Below are 15,679 nucleotides of genomic sequence, written 5' to 3'. Positions count from 1 at the left end.
GCAGAGGCACAGACAGGGGTCGGGCAGAAGGCAGAGGTCCAAAAAACAATTTGGGTCAAAAAACAGGCAAACAGGATCCAAAAAACACTGGTAAGTAACACACAAGGCGATACGAACTGGCACAGGACAGGGGAAGACACAGGGCTTAAATACACAAGAGGGAGGGAAGACAATGAGACACAGGTGGAACACATCAGGGCGGGGACAGGTAATCACACACAGGTGGAAGTAATTAGGGAAAGGAAGCAAAGACACCAGACATGAAACACGAGGAGAACTTAACAAAATAACACAGGAAGTGACAGACAAAACACACAAGACAGACAAAACCAGACTAACGTCTGGTGGCAGACGTGACATACACATGATTAGGGCTGGGTAAAAAAATCAATTTGATCGATTTTGGACAGATTTTCTTTTAGTTTTACGTAATCTATTAATAGTGGATGAGATTGATTTTTCACAGTGGGACCACGAGTACCTGACCTGAGTATTGCTGATGCTGCGGCACAGCTGGCTCCATCTCATAGGCCCCTGGGGGAGACGGGGCATCGATCTCGCTTGGTTCTCATGGTTCTGGCGCAGAGGAATTGTGGGGAAAACCCCTCTGCTCAAACTCAAACACACAATGCAAAGGAACTGGCCGTCTGGACCGTCTGGTCAGTGAAGGCTGTCTGAGGTGGGTCAAGGAAGCTGGTCATTCTGGGAATAATAAGCTGGATCCAACTTGATATTAGAGGAATAGTAATGCGTCTTCAGTTTCACTTTCACTGATCCGATAATCACGGACCACTACCAGCAATCACAGGACTGCTCAAAGTTACAGCTCAAAATTGTACTTTGGTATCACTAAATGAATCTGAATCAATCAATTAATACTGAATTGAATTGATATCGAATCGTGATCAATCGATTCAGAACCTTATGAATCAAAATCAAATCAATTAAGGAAATCGCCCATGATACCCAGCCCTACACATGATACAACAAGGAAACTGATTGGCTCTGTGGTAATAGACAATTAACAAAGTTTTCCCACAGTACTGTGGCAGTAACCACTTCATTTTTTTTTTTCTTTTTTCCTTTTTCTCTGCTTAGGGGAGGTACTTCTGGGAACAGGCAGCTTCCTCCTTTACTCCCAAACAGAACCACTGAGCAATGCGAAGTTAACCTGTGAATCACCTGCTTTTCTTCAGTCATAATCAGGTAAGAAACATATTTAACACTTAACTGATTTTGTACAGATCTGATTCCGTATGCATGTGACTGATACTACTTCATACTTGTACTTATACATTAGTGCTACTGGACAGATTCATGTCACTGATATAATCTCACCAGACTAGTAATAAGAGTAGTGTTATGTGTAACAACTCAAAACCGGGTGTGTCTCAGTCTGAGTTTACACTAGGAAAAACATTTGTCACTGTCTTTATAAATGAATCATCTACCATAACTGTACGTGGAAGACTGTATGAAACGCTACCAGAAAATGTGAATCTATTCATCATGACACATTTTGGAGTTAAGTTTACATGTTTGCATCCTGATGAAACACCAGATTTCTCTTTTGGGTGTTGAGCTGACAAAGTTTGGAAACCATCGTCCTAATGGAAAATCCATTTTATAGTTTGAGTTTGGTCTGCTGAGTAATACTGTTTATCAGACACTTCAACATGTAAACAGTGGAGACAGTAAAAGTACACGCATTCTTCAAGTAGAAATCAAATTCAATCAATCAAATTTTATTTATATAGCGACAAATCATTACACGAATGATCTCATGACACTTTACATTTAGAGCTGGTTGAACCCAGACTCTTAAGCCAATTCACAGAAACCCAACAGAATCCTGCAGGAGCAAACATTTGGTGACAGTGGAAGGAAAAAGGTCCTTTAACAGGCAGAAACCTGGAGCAGACCCCGACTCCTGGAGGATGGACCACTGACAGGAACATCCACCCACCCACCCGAAAGTCCAGGACCCACAGACAAGTAGCGGTATCTAAGTGCTAGGAGTTTCTCCGTTAGTCTCTGGGGGATGATGGTTTTAAATGCTGGGGTAAATTAATGTACAGGATTTTGGTGTAGATGTCTTTATTGTCCAGGTGGGTGATGGCTGAGTGCAAGGTGGTGGATATTGCATCCTCTGTGGAGTGGTTGGGGTGGTAAGTGAACTGAAGGGGGTCAAGCAATGCAGGGAGTGTGGCTCTGATGTGTGGTTTGACGAACCGTTCAAAACACTTCATCACAATTGGTGTCATTGCATTGGGGCAGTCGTCATTCAGACAGGTAACAACAGATTTCTACATGATCAATGAATTAAATATAGAAAAATACATGATTTTCACAGAAAAAATACAAAATACAGATAACAATATTGTAATAAATGCTGATCAATTGCATAAGAAAAGTTAGATATGGAGAAAAAATATGTATTTTAGAACTGCCACAAAAGTAGCACTGGATCTTTATGTGTTAAAGCCAGTTTGACCTTTATTTCCCAGAAGAGTAACCACACACACAATAAATAAATAAATGCAACTGACAGATGCCTGGCAACCCCGCCTGTGTCTATAAACCTACAAAGATAAAAGCAAGGGCCCACACATAGACCAGGGTAAAGTCCACATGTGGGAGGGCCCTGCAGAAAAAACAGTTACTGGTCTGTCAGGAAACTCCCGCAGGTCCACTTACCCCGGCCCCTCTAAACCAACATCTACCGCTCCACCATGGAGAACCTCCTGACCTGCTGCTGCAGGGTGTGGTTCATCTGCTGGACTGCAGAGGACAGCAAGGACCTGCAGCGAGTGGTGAGAGTGGCAGAGCAGCTGACTGGGACCGCACTACCCCCCCTCATTGACATCTACACTGGCAGTCTCCAGCAGAAAAATAATCACAGACCCCCACACCCTGGACACCCCCTCTTCTCCCCCATTCCCACTGGAAGAAGATTCAGGGCACTCAGGACTGAAACAAGCACACTCAAGCACAGTTTTTACCAACAAGTGGTTAAATGTGCCCCCCCCCCAACTGAACAATCACCACTCCCACAGTAGTGGACAGTGCAACACTCACTCTACCTCAGTGAAATAACCACAACACACGCACCTTGTTGCCTTTATATATCCTTATTTGTTGTACATACTTCTCATCAGTAGTATAGAGTTAGCCTTTATATATTTCAGTAGTTCTAGTAGTACTTTAGCAGCATTTGTGTATTTAATATTTTATTCTTTAGCCTTTGCCCATATTTTCTTACCGTTCTATTTGATATTTTTTCATACAATCCTTTTTGCACCAAGTGTTTTTGCTGCTAAACTGATTTTCATTGTCTGCACAGCAAATCTGCCAGAGTTGATTTTCCAGTGCTACTTGTATTTAACACCATTCAGAGTTAATATAACGTTTGATCGATCAAGACGAACACTCGCAGAGTCAGCTTGTGTCTTTGATGGTGTCCTTTTTCAGGGTACATTTACCAGGTGTTGAGGAGCATGACTGAACACCATAATGGGTGTTGATTTCTGGACAGAGCAACAGAGAAGACCAGTGCGCTCATGGACGTCATATGAGGCGTCGTATAAGTACCATTTTACTTCTGAAACAAGGCTATTTATTAGGCTGGAAGGAACTTTTCTGTCAGCTCTGTCAGTATCATAATGTGTATATTTCTGTTTGAACCAACTTGCTAACCAGCTGCTAAAATTAGCTCTTGCTGCAAACTTAGAACATTGAACATGCTAATTTTAGCTCGACGGCTTCTTGCATTGTAGTCTTTGGTAGTTCATACAATTCATACAAGAGTTGAGAGCAAACCTATTGAACAAATAGTAAGTGTCATGGTGCAGTCCTGCGTTGCCACAGACCCCTCCCTCAGACTCATTATCAGCTTCACCTGCTGGCACCTGTCACACCTGGAGCAGATCTGCATTAGGAGCTCTGTTAAAGAAAAAAAAAAAAAAAAAAAAAAAAAAAAAAAAAAAATATATATATATATATATATATATATATATATATATATATATATATATATATATATATATTGCAGTACTTTTTGGAGTGATCATTGTACATGTGTGGTGGATGGTTAGACTTAACACTAACAGATTGTACATTTTTCGCTCTAATTGTCTTAATTCCAGTGGACAATGTACACCTTATGAGTAGCATAGTAAACACAAGTTAAATTTACTTTTAACACCACAGAATGTTACTTGAATACTGGTGCAGTGTTGAATAGTTAACTTTGTTGGTGTCACTAATTAATGAACTTTGAATACTAATCTAGTGTTCTTTTCATCTATTATGGTGTTAATATTTTACACTTAAAGGTTTATCTGAACACTGTCATAGTGTTAATCATTTTAACACTTTCAAAAGTGTTAATTTAACACTTAACTGGTGGTTCCCATATAAACCCTGGCTCGGTGTTAATTTCAACTCTGAGGGTGTTAAATTTGCATTTTCAAATTTGCAGTGCAGGGTGAGTGTGTCTGTAGTTGACTAAACCCTACAAATCCTCTTGTTTCCTTCAGTTTCCAGGAGTTGACAGGATGTCTGTGACCATGGCGAAGGCAGACGGGGTCACCGTCTTCACGTTGACCTCTGACCCCAACAGTGCTTGTCCTCCACTGTGTCAGATCCTCAAGGGTCTCTGCTACAGCCCTGTGTGCTGCTCTGTGTCTCAGCCCCTTCGGAGGCTCCAGGGAACGTCTCAGTCAGTCCTGGGGGTCAGTCATTAATGTCCCATTGGAACAAGATAATCAACAACATCACCACTTCACCTGTCAGTGATCAAGTGGATTAGATTAGATTAGAATAGGTTACATTACATTGCATTGCATTGCATTATATTATATTATATTATATTATATTAGATTAGATTAGATTAGATTAGATTAGATTAGATTAGATTAGATTAGATAGAGCTTTATTGATCCTCTGGGCACAGCCCTCAGGAAATTGAGGGTCAAAATGCAGCACAACAACAAATGTATGCATACAAGAAATACCATTAGAAATTAGTATCACAATAACTATAAAAAAAAAAACAGGTGATTGCACTGAGTACTAGTAGAAACAAGTTCCAAAACAATAATAATAAAGTATTAGTAAACAATAATAAATAGCTAATTATGATATAATATTATAACATTACATCTATGCATATCTATATATATAAGCATGTATGTATGTAAGCATGCATAAATGTGTGTGTGTGTGTGTGTGTGTGTAAACAGTAACAGTATATATGAAGATAAGTAATATAACTAATAATATATTAAATATGGTAATAATAATGATAATAATAATAGTAATTAATGTAATAAAAGTAAGTGGTAAAAGAACTAAATTACTAGCAGGAAAACAAACATTTTCAGAGTTATAATACAGTGCATGTTCTCCCTTTTACAGGCTTTTCAGGTCATGGTTGGAATACTGAACATTAGTTTTGGAACCATCCTCTTCATCTGCGCCGACTTCGATTGGTGGGCTCCGGTGTTTCCCTTTTGGCTTGGAAGTCTGGTAAACAAGCTGACGATGCCTTTTTATTCTGTTCTGTATTTGTATTTAGAATTTTTTTTTTTTTTTTTTGAAGGAATAATCATTTAAATCTTTTTTCTAGTTCATTTTCTTTGGCCTCATGTGCATTTTGTCAGAGAAGTTCCCCAGTCCATGTCTGGTGAGTGGTTCAGTTTTATAACAGGCTCATTTATATCATGCCCATAAACTGATGAGAACTTGTTTAATTAAATTAAACTTCTGCTGGGTGGTTTTAACGCCTGTGATGGTTTTGCATCTTGTATTTCAGGTCATCTTCAATGTGATTCTGAATCTGACAGGAATAGGTTTCTCCATTACAGCCATTGTACTCAACAGTATTTACCTTGACAGATCATGGTGGTATTACTCCTCACTATGTCAGGTAAATAGTTACTTGAGAGACAGATATACTGAATCCCCTGAGCTACAGATCATGATTCAGAAATGTGAGGAAGGCCAACATCTGATTACGGTAAGGAAACCAAAACTCACCATTTCAAGCTAGGTGTATTCCTGATGTGTGGAAAATTACTCTACAGATATTTATTGAAAAATTAAAGAAAGTTCCAGAATCGTGCAGAATTTCTTCTTCTTCTTTTCTTAAATTAAGGTAAAATGTGTCACCCTGAACAAAAATATGAATACAGCATTGTTGTTTTTGCTCCCATTTTTCATGAGCTAAACTCAAAGATCTAAGTTAGTCTGTGTTAGTGAGCACTTCTCCTCTGCTGAGATAATCCATCCACTTCACAGATGTGACATATCAAGATGCTGATTAGACAGCAGGATTATTGCACAGGTGTGTCTTAGGCTGGCCACAATAAAAGGCCACTCTAAAATATGCAGTTTTACTGTGCTGGGGGGGGGGGGGGGGGGGGTCCGGGGGGGTCAGAAAACCAGTCAGTATCTGGTGTGACCACCATTTGCCTCACACAGTGCAACACATCTCCTTTTCATAGAATTGATCAGGTTGTTGATTGTGGCCTGTGGGATGTTGGTCCACTCCTCTTCAATGGCTGTGTGAAGTTGCTGGATATTGGCAGGAACTGAAACACGCTGTTGTATACGCTGAACATCCCAAACATGCTCAATGGGAGACACAACATCTTGATATGCCCCACCTGTGAGGTGGATGGATTATCTCAGCAAAGGAGAAGTGCTCACTAACACAGATTTAGACAGATTTATGAACAATATTTGAGAGAAACAGGCCTTTTGTGAACATAGAAAGTCTTAGATCTTTGAGTTCAGCTCATGAAAAATGAGACCAAAACCAAAAGTGCTGTGTTTATATTTTTGTTAAGTGTACATTTGTAAACAGTGACACAAACCAAGGAGAAGTGTTTTAATGACTTGGTGTAACCCACAAATGATGTTTTAAAGTTGATTCTGGTATTTGTGTTTGACTAGATGCTCACAAAAAGCATCTATATTTTGCTGATCATCCTGTCAGTTCTGGAGCTTTGCATCACCATCAGCTCTGTCGTCTTGGGCATCAAAGCTCTGAGAAAGAGAGGAAAGGAACAAAACAAGGTAAAGGGTCCAGCCGTCTGTCTGTCTGTCTGTCTGTGTCTGTCTGTCTATCAATTGTAGAGGTGAGTATAGTTGATAGCGTGTAACTGGAAAAGTGGAGGGGTGCAGGGGGGCACTCCTGAGGACCTTCTATGACTCTGTTGTGGCCTCTGCCATCTTCCACGGTGTGGTCTGCTGGGTAAGCAGCATGACAGCAGCTGACAGGAAGAGGCTGGACAAACTGATAAAGAAGGCCAGTTTTGTCCTAGGATGTCCTCTGGAACAGGTGGAGGAGGTGGGGAAGAGGAGGCTGACAGCCGAGCTGTCCTCCATGATGGACAAAGACTCCCACCCCCTCCAACACACACTCACTGCACAAAGGAGCTCCGTCAGTGACAGGATGAGACACCCAAAGTGTGTGAAGGAGAGGTATTGCAGGTCTTTCCTTCCTGCAGCTGTCAGGCTCCATAACAAAAACTGCTCCAAAAAACTGCAATAAACTGTGCAATAAATCATATCCCTGTTCAACCTGTAGCACCATCAATGTATGCACAACTGTAAATAGTATCTATAGCTTTTTGCTTTGTCTTTATTCTTTGATTTTGCACTTCTGCTTTTCATGCTTCGCTGCTGTAACCTGGAATTTCCCCTTGTGGGACAAATAAAGGCTTATCTTATCTTATCTTATCTTAAGTGCCATTAGACATGAATTCCTCACTATACCTCTGATCCACATCTAAAACCGTTACTTCAATCTTGTCTTCTGACTTTTTCCAAGAAAATAAATAAATAAAGCTCCTAAAATGTTTCCATGCTTCACTACTTTCTTTCAGAGCTCTGAAGTCCTAGAACACTACAAAGAGCTCTTGGAGGACGCCACCGCTAACGCTACAGTCTAAGTCAACATCTGTTTTACATGGTCATACACCATGAACCGTAATCCTGGGTGTTTCTACTGTATCTGCAAGACTTCTGGGTCATTTACTGAAAGGATTCTCTTCACTTAATGATATTCTAGTGAACATAGAACACACACTTTCCTTTCATGTTCATTTAATCTCATTCCAATTATCATAACATTTATGTTAACATTTGTCTAGAATTCAGTGAGTTTGTTGTTAAAATGGACCTCATCATAACCCTTGACTGTATTTGTTAAATGACCTTAAACGGGATCATAATCAAGGTATTTTGAAAGATGGAAATTTAATGAGTTTAAGAAATAATAATACTTGTAGTGTATGATTGAAATTATACTGAAAGAAAGCAAAAAGAAGTGAAATGCTTCTAAATATATTACTCTTTTTTTTTTTTTTAAATCAAATCTCATTTTGTATAAGTATATAAATAAAAATGTACTAGTATGACCACCTTGCAGTTATGTTTGATATATTTTATTAAAATGTCAGTGTATTTGGTATGTAAACCTGCAGTTTGAGGATGACTGTGGCTTCTCTTACTGTCCAATCAACAGGTTAACAACAGGACATATGAGGACATTTAACAAAATGAGATGAATTTTACAGTATGACTTCAACTGCGTATCAGGTGAACTCTTATTGTGAATCATCTGTATTAAAGTTCAACACAAGATATTCACTGTGATACTAAATATGTCATATGTTTAAAAAAAAAAAAAAAAACATGTTCATGAGCACATTATAGGATTTCACACACACACACACACACACACACACACACACATATATATATATATATATATATATATATATATATATATATATATATATATATATATATTTATATAAAGTCTTAATATATTGTAATAGCCCCGAAGTTGATGACACCGGAGACAGCGTGTAATTTCACAGGTTTCAGGCTTTATTCAAGTCTAACAGTCGGGAACAGAAGTTGCTGTATAGCCACAACTTACGCTCTAAACTTAGCTCAAAAACAGCCACACACCGTGCGCCTCTTTTTTCCTCTGTCACATAGACTCTGCGCATGCGCGCACACAACCAAGTACAGGAACACAAACACTCCCAACATGCCCAACACAGGGTATCACACTGCCCTCCCCTTACAAAGCCCCTTGCCCTCAAGGGGTCATTGAAAAGTCTTTAAACCACTGAGGCCTCCGTTGCTGTCTCCGAGGCCTGCCTTCAGGTGATACAGGGGTATGAGAAAAGGATGCAGAAGGTGTGTCAGGTTCATTGAGTGAGGGGACCACAGGCGAAGGGGGGCCCAGGGGACCCAGGACAGCAGAGGATCCAGTGTCTGTCTGCAAAGCAGGTCCCCCCTCAAATACTGGCACAGCACTTCCCTTGTAGGGTGCCACCCTGTCCCAGTGAAGAACTACTCTCCTACCCCTAGGGGGAACCTGGACCCTATACACCACCTCACCCACCCTCTTACTGACTCTGCAGGGGTGATCCCAGTGACAGTCTAGTTTAGGGCAGCGCCCTTTCTTCCTCTTGGGAGTATAAACCCAGACCAACTCCCCCGCCTGGAAGTCCCTGCCCTTACCCCTTACATCATGGTTTCGTTTTTACCGCATACCAGCCTTCTCAAGCTGGTCTCTGGCAAATGTATGAGTCCTCTCTAGCCGGTCCTGCAGCTTCTGCGCGTACTCTGGCCCTGGTGGGTCTAGAGCAGCATCTGGTGGCCTACTGAAGGCTAGCTCTGCAGGCGTCCGGATCTCACGAGCCAGCCTCAGCAGAGCAGGGGTACAGTTAGTGGAGCTTTGGACAGCAGAACGATATGCCATTAAAACAAAAGGGATATGTCTGTCCCAGTCACGCTGGTGGTCTGCAGTGAGAATGGCTAGCTGCTGCTGCATGGTCAAATTAAATCGTTCCACTAGACCATCACTCTGCGGGTGCAAAGGCGTGGTGCGTGTTTTCTGTATGCCTAAGCGCTCACAGAGGGCAGCAAAAACCTTAGATTTGAAGTTCTGGCCCTGGTCACTGTGGATAACCTCTGGTGCTCCGAACCGGCTGAACATGCCCTCTATCAGCACATCTGCCACTGTTTCAGCCTCTTGGTCTGGTAAAGCATAGGCCTCCGGCCACTTCGTAAAATAATCCATTGCACATAGCACATATTTGTTCCCTCTATCTGTCATGGGGAACGGACCCATTATGTCTACTCCTACTCTCTCCATGGTGCCCCCGATGCCTGCTGTTGTAGAGGAGCATGGGACTGGTCAAGCGGCCTCTCGTGTGCTGCGCACTTGTCGCAGCGTCGGGAGAAGTCCTCAACATCCCATTGATGCTGGCCCCAATAGAACCCCTGTCTCAGCTGGCGCAGGGTTTTGGAGCTGCCGAAGTGGCCAGTACCCCCATGGCAGGCCCTTAGCACAGCTTGTCTGAGAGATTTTGGAACCACCACCTGCCACCTCTCTTCCCCTGTGGCTGGCTCCTTCCACCCACGCTGCAGCACCCCATCAGCAAGGCGCAGCACACTGAACTTTCTCCACAGACCTTTTGTGGCTACCGACAGTCCTGACACAGCCTCCCATGGTGGTCTCTGCCCACTGTGGACCCACTGTCGCACCGGCCTCAGGTCTACATCCTCCTCCTGATGAGCAGCCCACTCAACAGTGCCCCCCACCTGCAGCATGCAGCTTGTCGGCTCAGCGGTAGCCTCATCGCCCAGCTGTTCTCTTTCTCTGGCATCCCTTCTGTCACAGTAGCTGCAGCCACTCACAGCACATGGGCGCCGGGACAGGGCATCAGCATTTGCATGTTGACCCCCAGACCTGTGCTCCACAGTGAAGTGAAAGGACTGCAGCTCCTCAAGCCAGCGCGCCACCTGGCCCTCAGGTTCTCGGAATGACATCAGCCACTGGAGTGCTGCATGATCTGTAACGCCGCTCACTCTTATTGAAGATACGGCTGAAGTACGCCACTACCCGCTCACCTTCAGGCCCTTTTTGTGACAGCACTGCGCCCATGCCGACATTGCTGGCATCTGTATCCAACAGAAAGGGTAAGGCCGGGTCTGGGGGAATGAGTACTGGGGCATGGATGAGGGCCTGTTGTAGGGCGGAAAATGCCCTCTGGCAATCCGCAGACCACAAGAAGGGCTGGTTCTTCTGCAGCAGATGGAAGAGGGGCAAACCAATGCAGGAGAACCCTTCACAAACCTCCTATAGTAAGAGGCCAGCCCTAGGAAACTTTTAAGCTGTGTCTGGTTACTAGGGACTGGCCAGTCTCTGATGGCACGTACCTTCTCTTCAAGCGTGCCGATGCCCTCACTGCTCACACTATGGCCCAAAAATTCCACCTCACTCCTCATGAAGTGGCATTTTTCAGGATGTAATTTTAGGCTGGCCACTGCAATTTTCCCCAGCACCGCCCTCAGAGAGCCTAGAACAGCCTGGAATGTTTTCCCATGGACCAGCACATCATCCAGGTACACGACGCACTCTCGACGGGGGACACCAGCCAGTACACAGTCCATAAGTCTCTCAAATGTCCCAGGGGCATTGCATAGTCCAAAGCTCAGAACCTTAAACTGCCAGTGCCCCCTTCCTGTGCTGAACGCAGTCTTAGGTCGTGACTCAGGGGTGAGGGGAACCTGCCAGTACCCGCTACGAAGGTCAAGTGATGAGAACCATGCGGACCCAGACACCAGGTCCAGTGTCTCATCCACACGCGGGATGGGGTAGCAGTCCTTCTCTGTTACCTTATTTAGCGGTCTATAGTCCACACAAAACCTCCATCTTGAGCTTCTTTTCCTGGGGACCATGACCACGGCAGATGACCATGGACTATCAGAGGGTTCAATGATGCCCGCCTTAAGCATAGCACAAACCTCCTGATCAGCAGCTTCCTGCTTCACTAAGGGTAGACGGCGGGGGCGCACTTTGATGGATCGTGCCTCGCCAGTGTCGATATGTTGCTGTGCTAGGTGTGTGAGGCCCACCTCATCATCACTCAGGGAAAAAATGCCATTGAACTCCCACAACAACTGCCATAAACTCATTTGTTGTTGGTCGTCCAGACCCCCCCACCCCCCACCCCTGATCACCACCAAAATTTAATCATTTCTTCCTTATGCTAGTATACACATTTCCTGAAAATTTCATGAAAATCCGTCAATAACTTTTTGAGTTATCTTGCTAACAAACAAACAAATAAACATGGGGGGGGCAGATCTGTCTTGGCGGAGGTCTGCTGTCTCCGAGTGCTTTTCTTGTTTATTTACAGTGTTTATCCCACACACACATGAATTATGCAGCATCACGTCGTTGCAGTCCTCTTCCTCTGACTCTGCCTCTGTCCATTGTGTTTGTTTGAACCTTCAGTAAACTGTGCACTCTGAACTGGCTTTTACAGGTGGAATCACATCATTTGCAACAAGTGTCTTCGGTTTTGAGTCATTGTGTTTAATGAATGAAGCCAGATGTGTTCATTGTGTTCAAATTTTGCTGACTGTGGCAAGTATTTTGCATCACATGAGCTTTAATTTGAGAATTTGAGCAGAGTTTTTTTGCAACTTGTGTTTTAGCAAGACAAAATGTGTTTAGAGTTATGAAAAAAGGAGGAGGTATTTTGTGAATTGTGTCTTCATGTGAAATGTGTTTATGGTTTTGGCAAACGGGGGCTACTTTTATTAAATGTGTTTAGAGGACTGGTCATTTGGTTTAGAGAATTGGCTTTTGTGTTTTAGCAATTGGGAAAAACTGTAATGTACATAACCCAGTGTATATGTGTAAGATAAGATAACACTTTATTGATCCCACCATGGGGAAATTTAACAGTATACAGCAGCAATATGCAACACACCTGTGCAAAAGAAAAGGCAGGCAGAAATAAACATTCTTAAAGTATAAAAATTTAAGCATGAAGTTTTTAAAGTACTTACATATTTACATAGTGATTGCACATATACGTGATGTGATATGGGGGTAGTGGAGGGTTACTGTGTACTGTTATAATAATAACCTTCTATCATAGGGTTTCTAAGCTGAGGGGGGGGGGGGGGGGGCGCAAGCACAATTAGCACACATGCACAATTACTTATACAAAGTTTAATATGAAAACTTAATCAAACCACATGAAAGGAAGAAAAAGTACAGGTAGTGTGGTGTCGATAACATTAACGTGGGCTTTATTCCCTCGCTTACAAATATTCATATTCCGATGTCATATGCAAAGTCCCTACTACCGTCTACATGTGGGGGTGAGGCTGGTTCTACCTACAACCCTCCACCTTCAGATATACAGCGGTTCATTTAAAACTTTGATTATACATAGGCCTATAGGTCTGCATAATTGACAACGCCACCGAACGCATGTTGTTATTGATCAGCTGAGACATGTGCCTGTGACTGGTTGATGTTAAAAATGTGTGTCTTAAGTTGTTTCAGTATGCAAAAATATACAACAGTTTCAAACCATCTCCAAGTGTTGTAACAATATGTTTTTTCCCTCATTGCTTTTAGTTGTTGTTAAACTGAAATGGGTAGGCTACACATTATAAAACATGAATTCACAATGAATTTGATCATGGACAATGTTCCATAAACCTGGCAGCATTTCAGCACAATGGACTAGGATACCCAAAGGAGGTCTTTCCTCAAACATAGCCTACATTAGGCTACTCATTAACATTTCCAACACTTACTCAACCATCATTATTGTTATGCAGAATGAGGTAAGAGGGCGTATGTTAAAAAAAAAAAAAAAGATTGAGAACCACTGTCATATATATTGAAAACATCAGCTAAAACACCACTTTTTTGTTCCAGTTCATCTTATGTAAGATTCAGTACATTTAACATCTAAAAATAAAACATGTAGACTACGTTATTTTAATACTGATACAAACCAGATTCTACTTGAATTATTTATTCATTTTTGGAGGGGATGGTGTTGGTGGGTATTGCATCACCAAACCTACATCCTTGCTGCTCTGCAAACCGAATTCCTCTCACAAATCTTCCTGACTTTTAACAGTTTAGGAAACAAAACAGCCCTCATGAAGCCAGATGTGGGGTTTTGAATACTTGTGATTTTTCCTTATACAGGGTGGGGAAGCAAAATTTACAATATTTTGAGGCAGGGATTGAAAGACGGTGTATGACCAATTAGTTTATTTAAAGTCATGAGAATTTATTTGCCACAAGAAAATTGACATAATAGAAAATGTTTTTATTCTATGTGTCCTCCTTCTTTCTCAATAACTGCCTTCACACACTTCCTGAAACTTGCGCAAGTGTTCCTCAAATATTCGGGTGACAACTTCTCCCATTCTTCTTTAATAGTATCTTCCAGACTTTCTCGTAATAGTTTTGCTCATAGTCATTCTCTTCTTTCCATTATAAACAGTCTTTATGGACACTCCAACTATTTTTGAAATCTCCTTTGGTGTGACGAGTGCATTCAGCAAATCACACACTCTTTGACGTTTGTTTTCCTGATTACTCATATGGGCAAAAGTTTCTGAAAAGGTATGGATAATAGTGTTAGGTATGATTATGACATCAATATATGTTTGGTTTCTAAACAATTGACGTAGTGCCTGCTGAGAAAAAACAACTACATGTTCATTGTAAATTTTGCTTCCCCACCCTGTATATAACTGTGATCAAATCATACTGTGTCATAGGATGTTTCTCAGCTGAGGGGAGATTCTTCTGGTAACATGAAACATGTGTTACTTCTTGCTTGTCTTTCACACACAACCAAAAGGCTCAATGAAGGCTTCAACTCAGTAACAGACAGGTAAGAAATGTTGAATTTGAAACTCCACCTTTAAAATGTTTACGTGAAATATTAACAGACTGATTCTGTGTGTATGTATATTTATGTATGACAGTAGAATATTGACATTTGGCTTTTGTAAAACAAAATCTAACAAGAATAGTGTTATGGTGGAATTGCTACATCTATTAGCTAAAAGTCTTACGTCACTAGATTAAACGTTACCACCTCTAGCTGACGAAAATACTTTAGTGTGGTATAAAAATGATTTCTTGTCATGTGTGTCGATAGTTATTAGCTGTTGTGAATAAAACAAACCAAAATTATACTTATCAAGCCTTAAAGTTTAGTAAAGTTCTGTGCAATATCATGTTTCTCTTTTCTCCCTTTTCTTTCTGCACTTCCCTCCATTTCTTGTGGCAGGCACAGTCTGTCAGCAAAACATGTTTGGGCTCGTCAGTTTTGTACTCAGCTTTTAGAGGAAGCTTATAAGATTTATAAGCTGTACTAACTTAATATACTTCTATGACTGTTTTCCTTATTTTTCATTTAGACCAACTTAATAAAATAACTTAACTGATTACAGTGTGTACATGTAACAAACTTAATTTTTTAAGCAGAAAAAGCTCTTGATTTTAAAGGTGGGGTGGGAGATGTTTTCCTGGACCATTTTTTGCTATATTACTTAAAATCCCCTTCACACCCTAATTACAACCAATTAATTAAATTCTCTAACACACACACAAAAAAAAAAAAATTGTCACCTATGGAACAGACAGGACAGAAAAAACACCATCCAATCATTTTAACCGGCCCATCGAAATGATTGGATGGTGATATGTCTATCAAACTCAACTGCCATTTGTCCCTCCCCCTTCTGTGCGTACCCCTCTTCGTGCATGAATCGTGCGTTCTCAGAGGATTGGAGCACTTGTGCAGGAAACAGA

The 15,679-nt window shown here is 41.6% G+C and overlaps 2 protein-coding genes across 2 annotated transcripts in view; one reads left to right on the top strand and one right to left on the bottom strand.

Moving 5' to 3' along the window:
* Positions 1–15,679, bottom strand: part of LOC115435634 (zinc finger protein 239-like) — a 695,125-nt gene that overhangs the window by 639,245 nt on the left and 40,201 nt on the right. The window lies entirely within an intron of this gene.
* Positions 1,079–8,332, top strand: LOC115435640 (uncharacterized). Its single transcript, XM_030158207.1, has 7 exons — positions 1,079–1,206; positions 4,539–4,733; positions 5,419–5,529; positions 5,630–5,686; positions 5,816–6,019; positions 6,958–7,080; positions 7,893–8,332. The coding sequence occupies exons 2-7, from the start codon at positions 4,557–4,559 to the stop codon at positions 7,956–7,958; spliced, it is 738 nt and encodes a 245-aa protein (XP_030014067.1). The 5' UTR covers positions 1,079–1,206; positions 4,539–4,556; the 3' UTR covers positions 7,959–8,332.

Source organism: Sphaeramia orbicularis, chromosome 16 (assembly GCF_902148855.1).
Source record: "Sphaeramia orbicularis chromosome 16, fSphaOr1.1, whole genome shotgun sequence".
Taxonomy (NCBI): Eukaryota; Metazoa; Chordata; class Actinopteri; order Kurtiformes; family Apogonidae; genus Sphaeramia; species Sphaeramia orbicularis.
The sequence above is the reverse complement of the archived record's forward strand: the minus strand, read 5'-3'. Positions and strand labels throughout refer to the sequence as shown.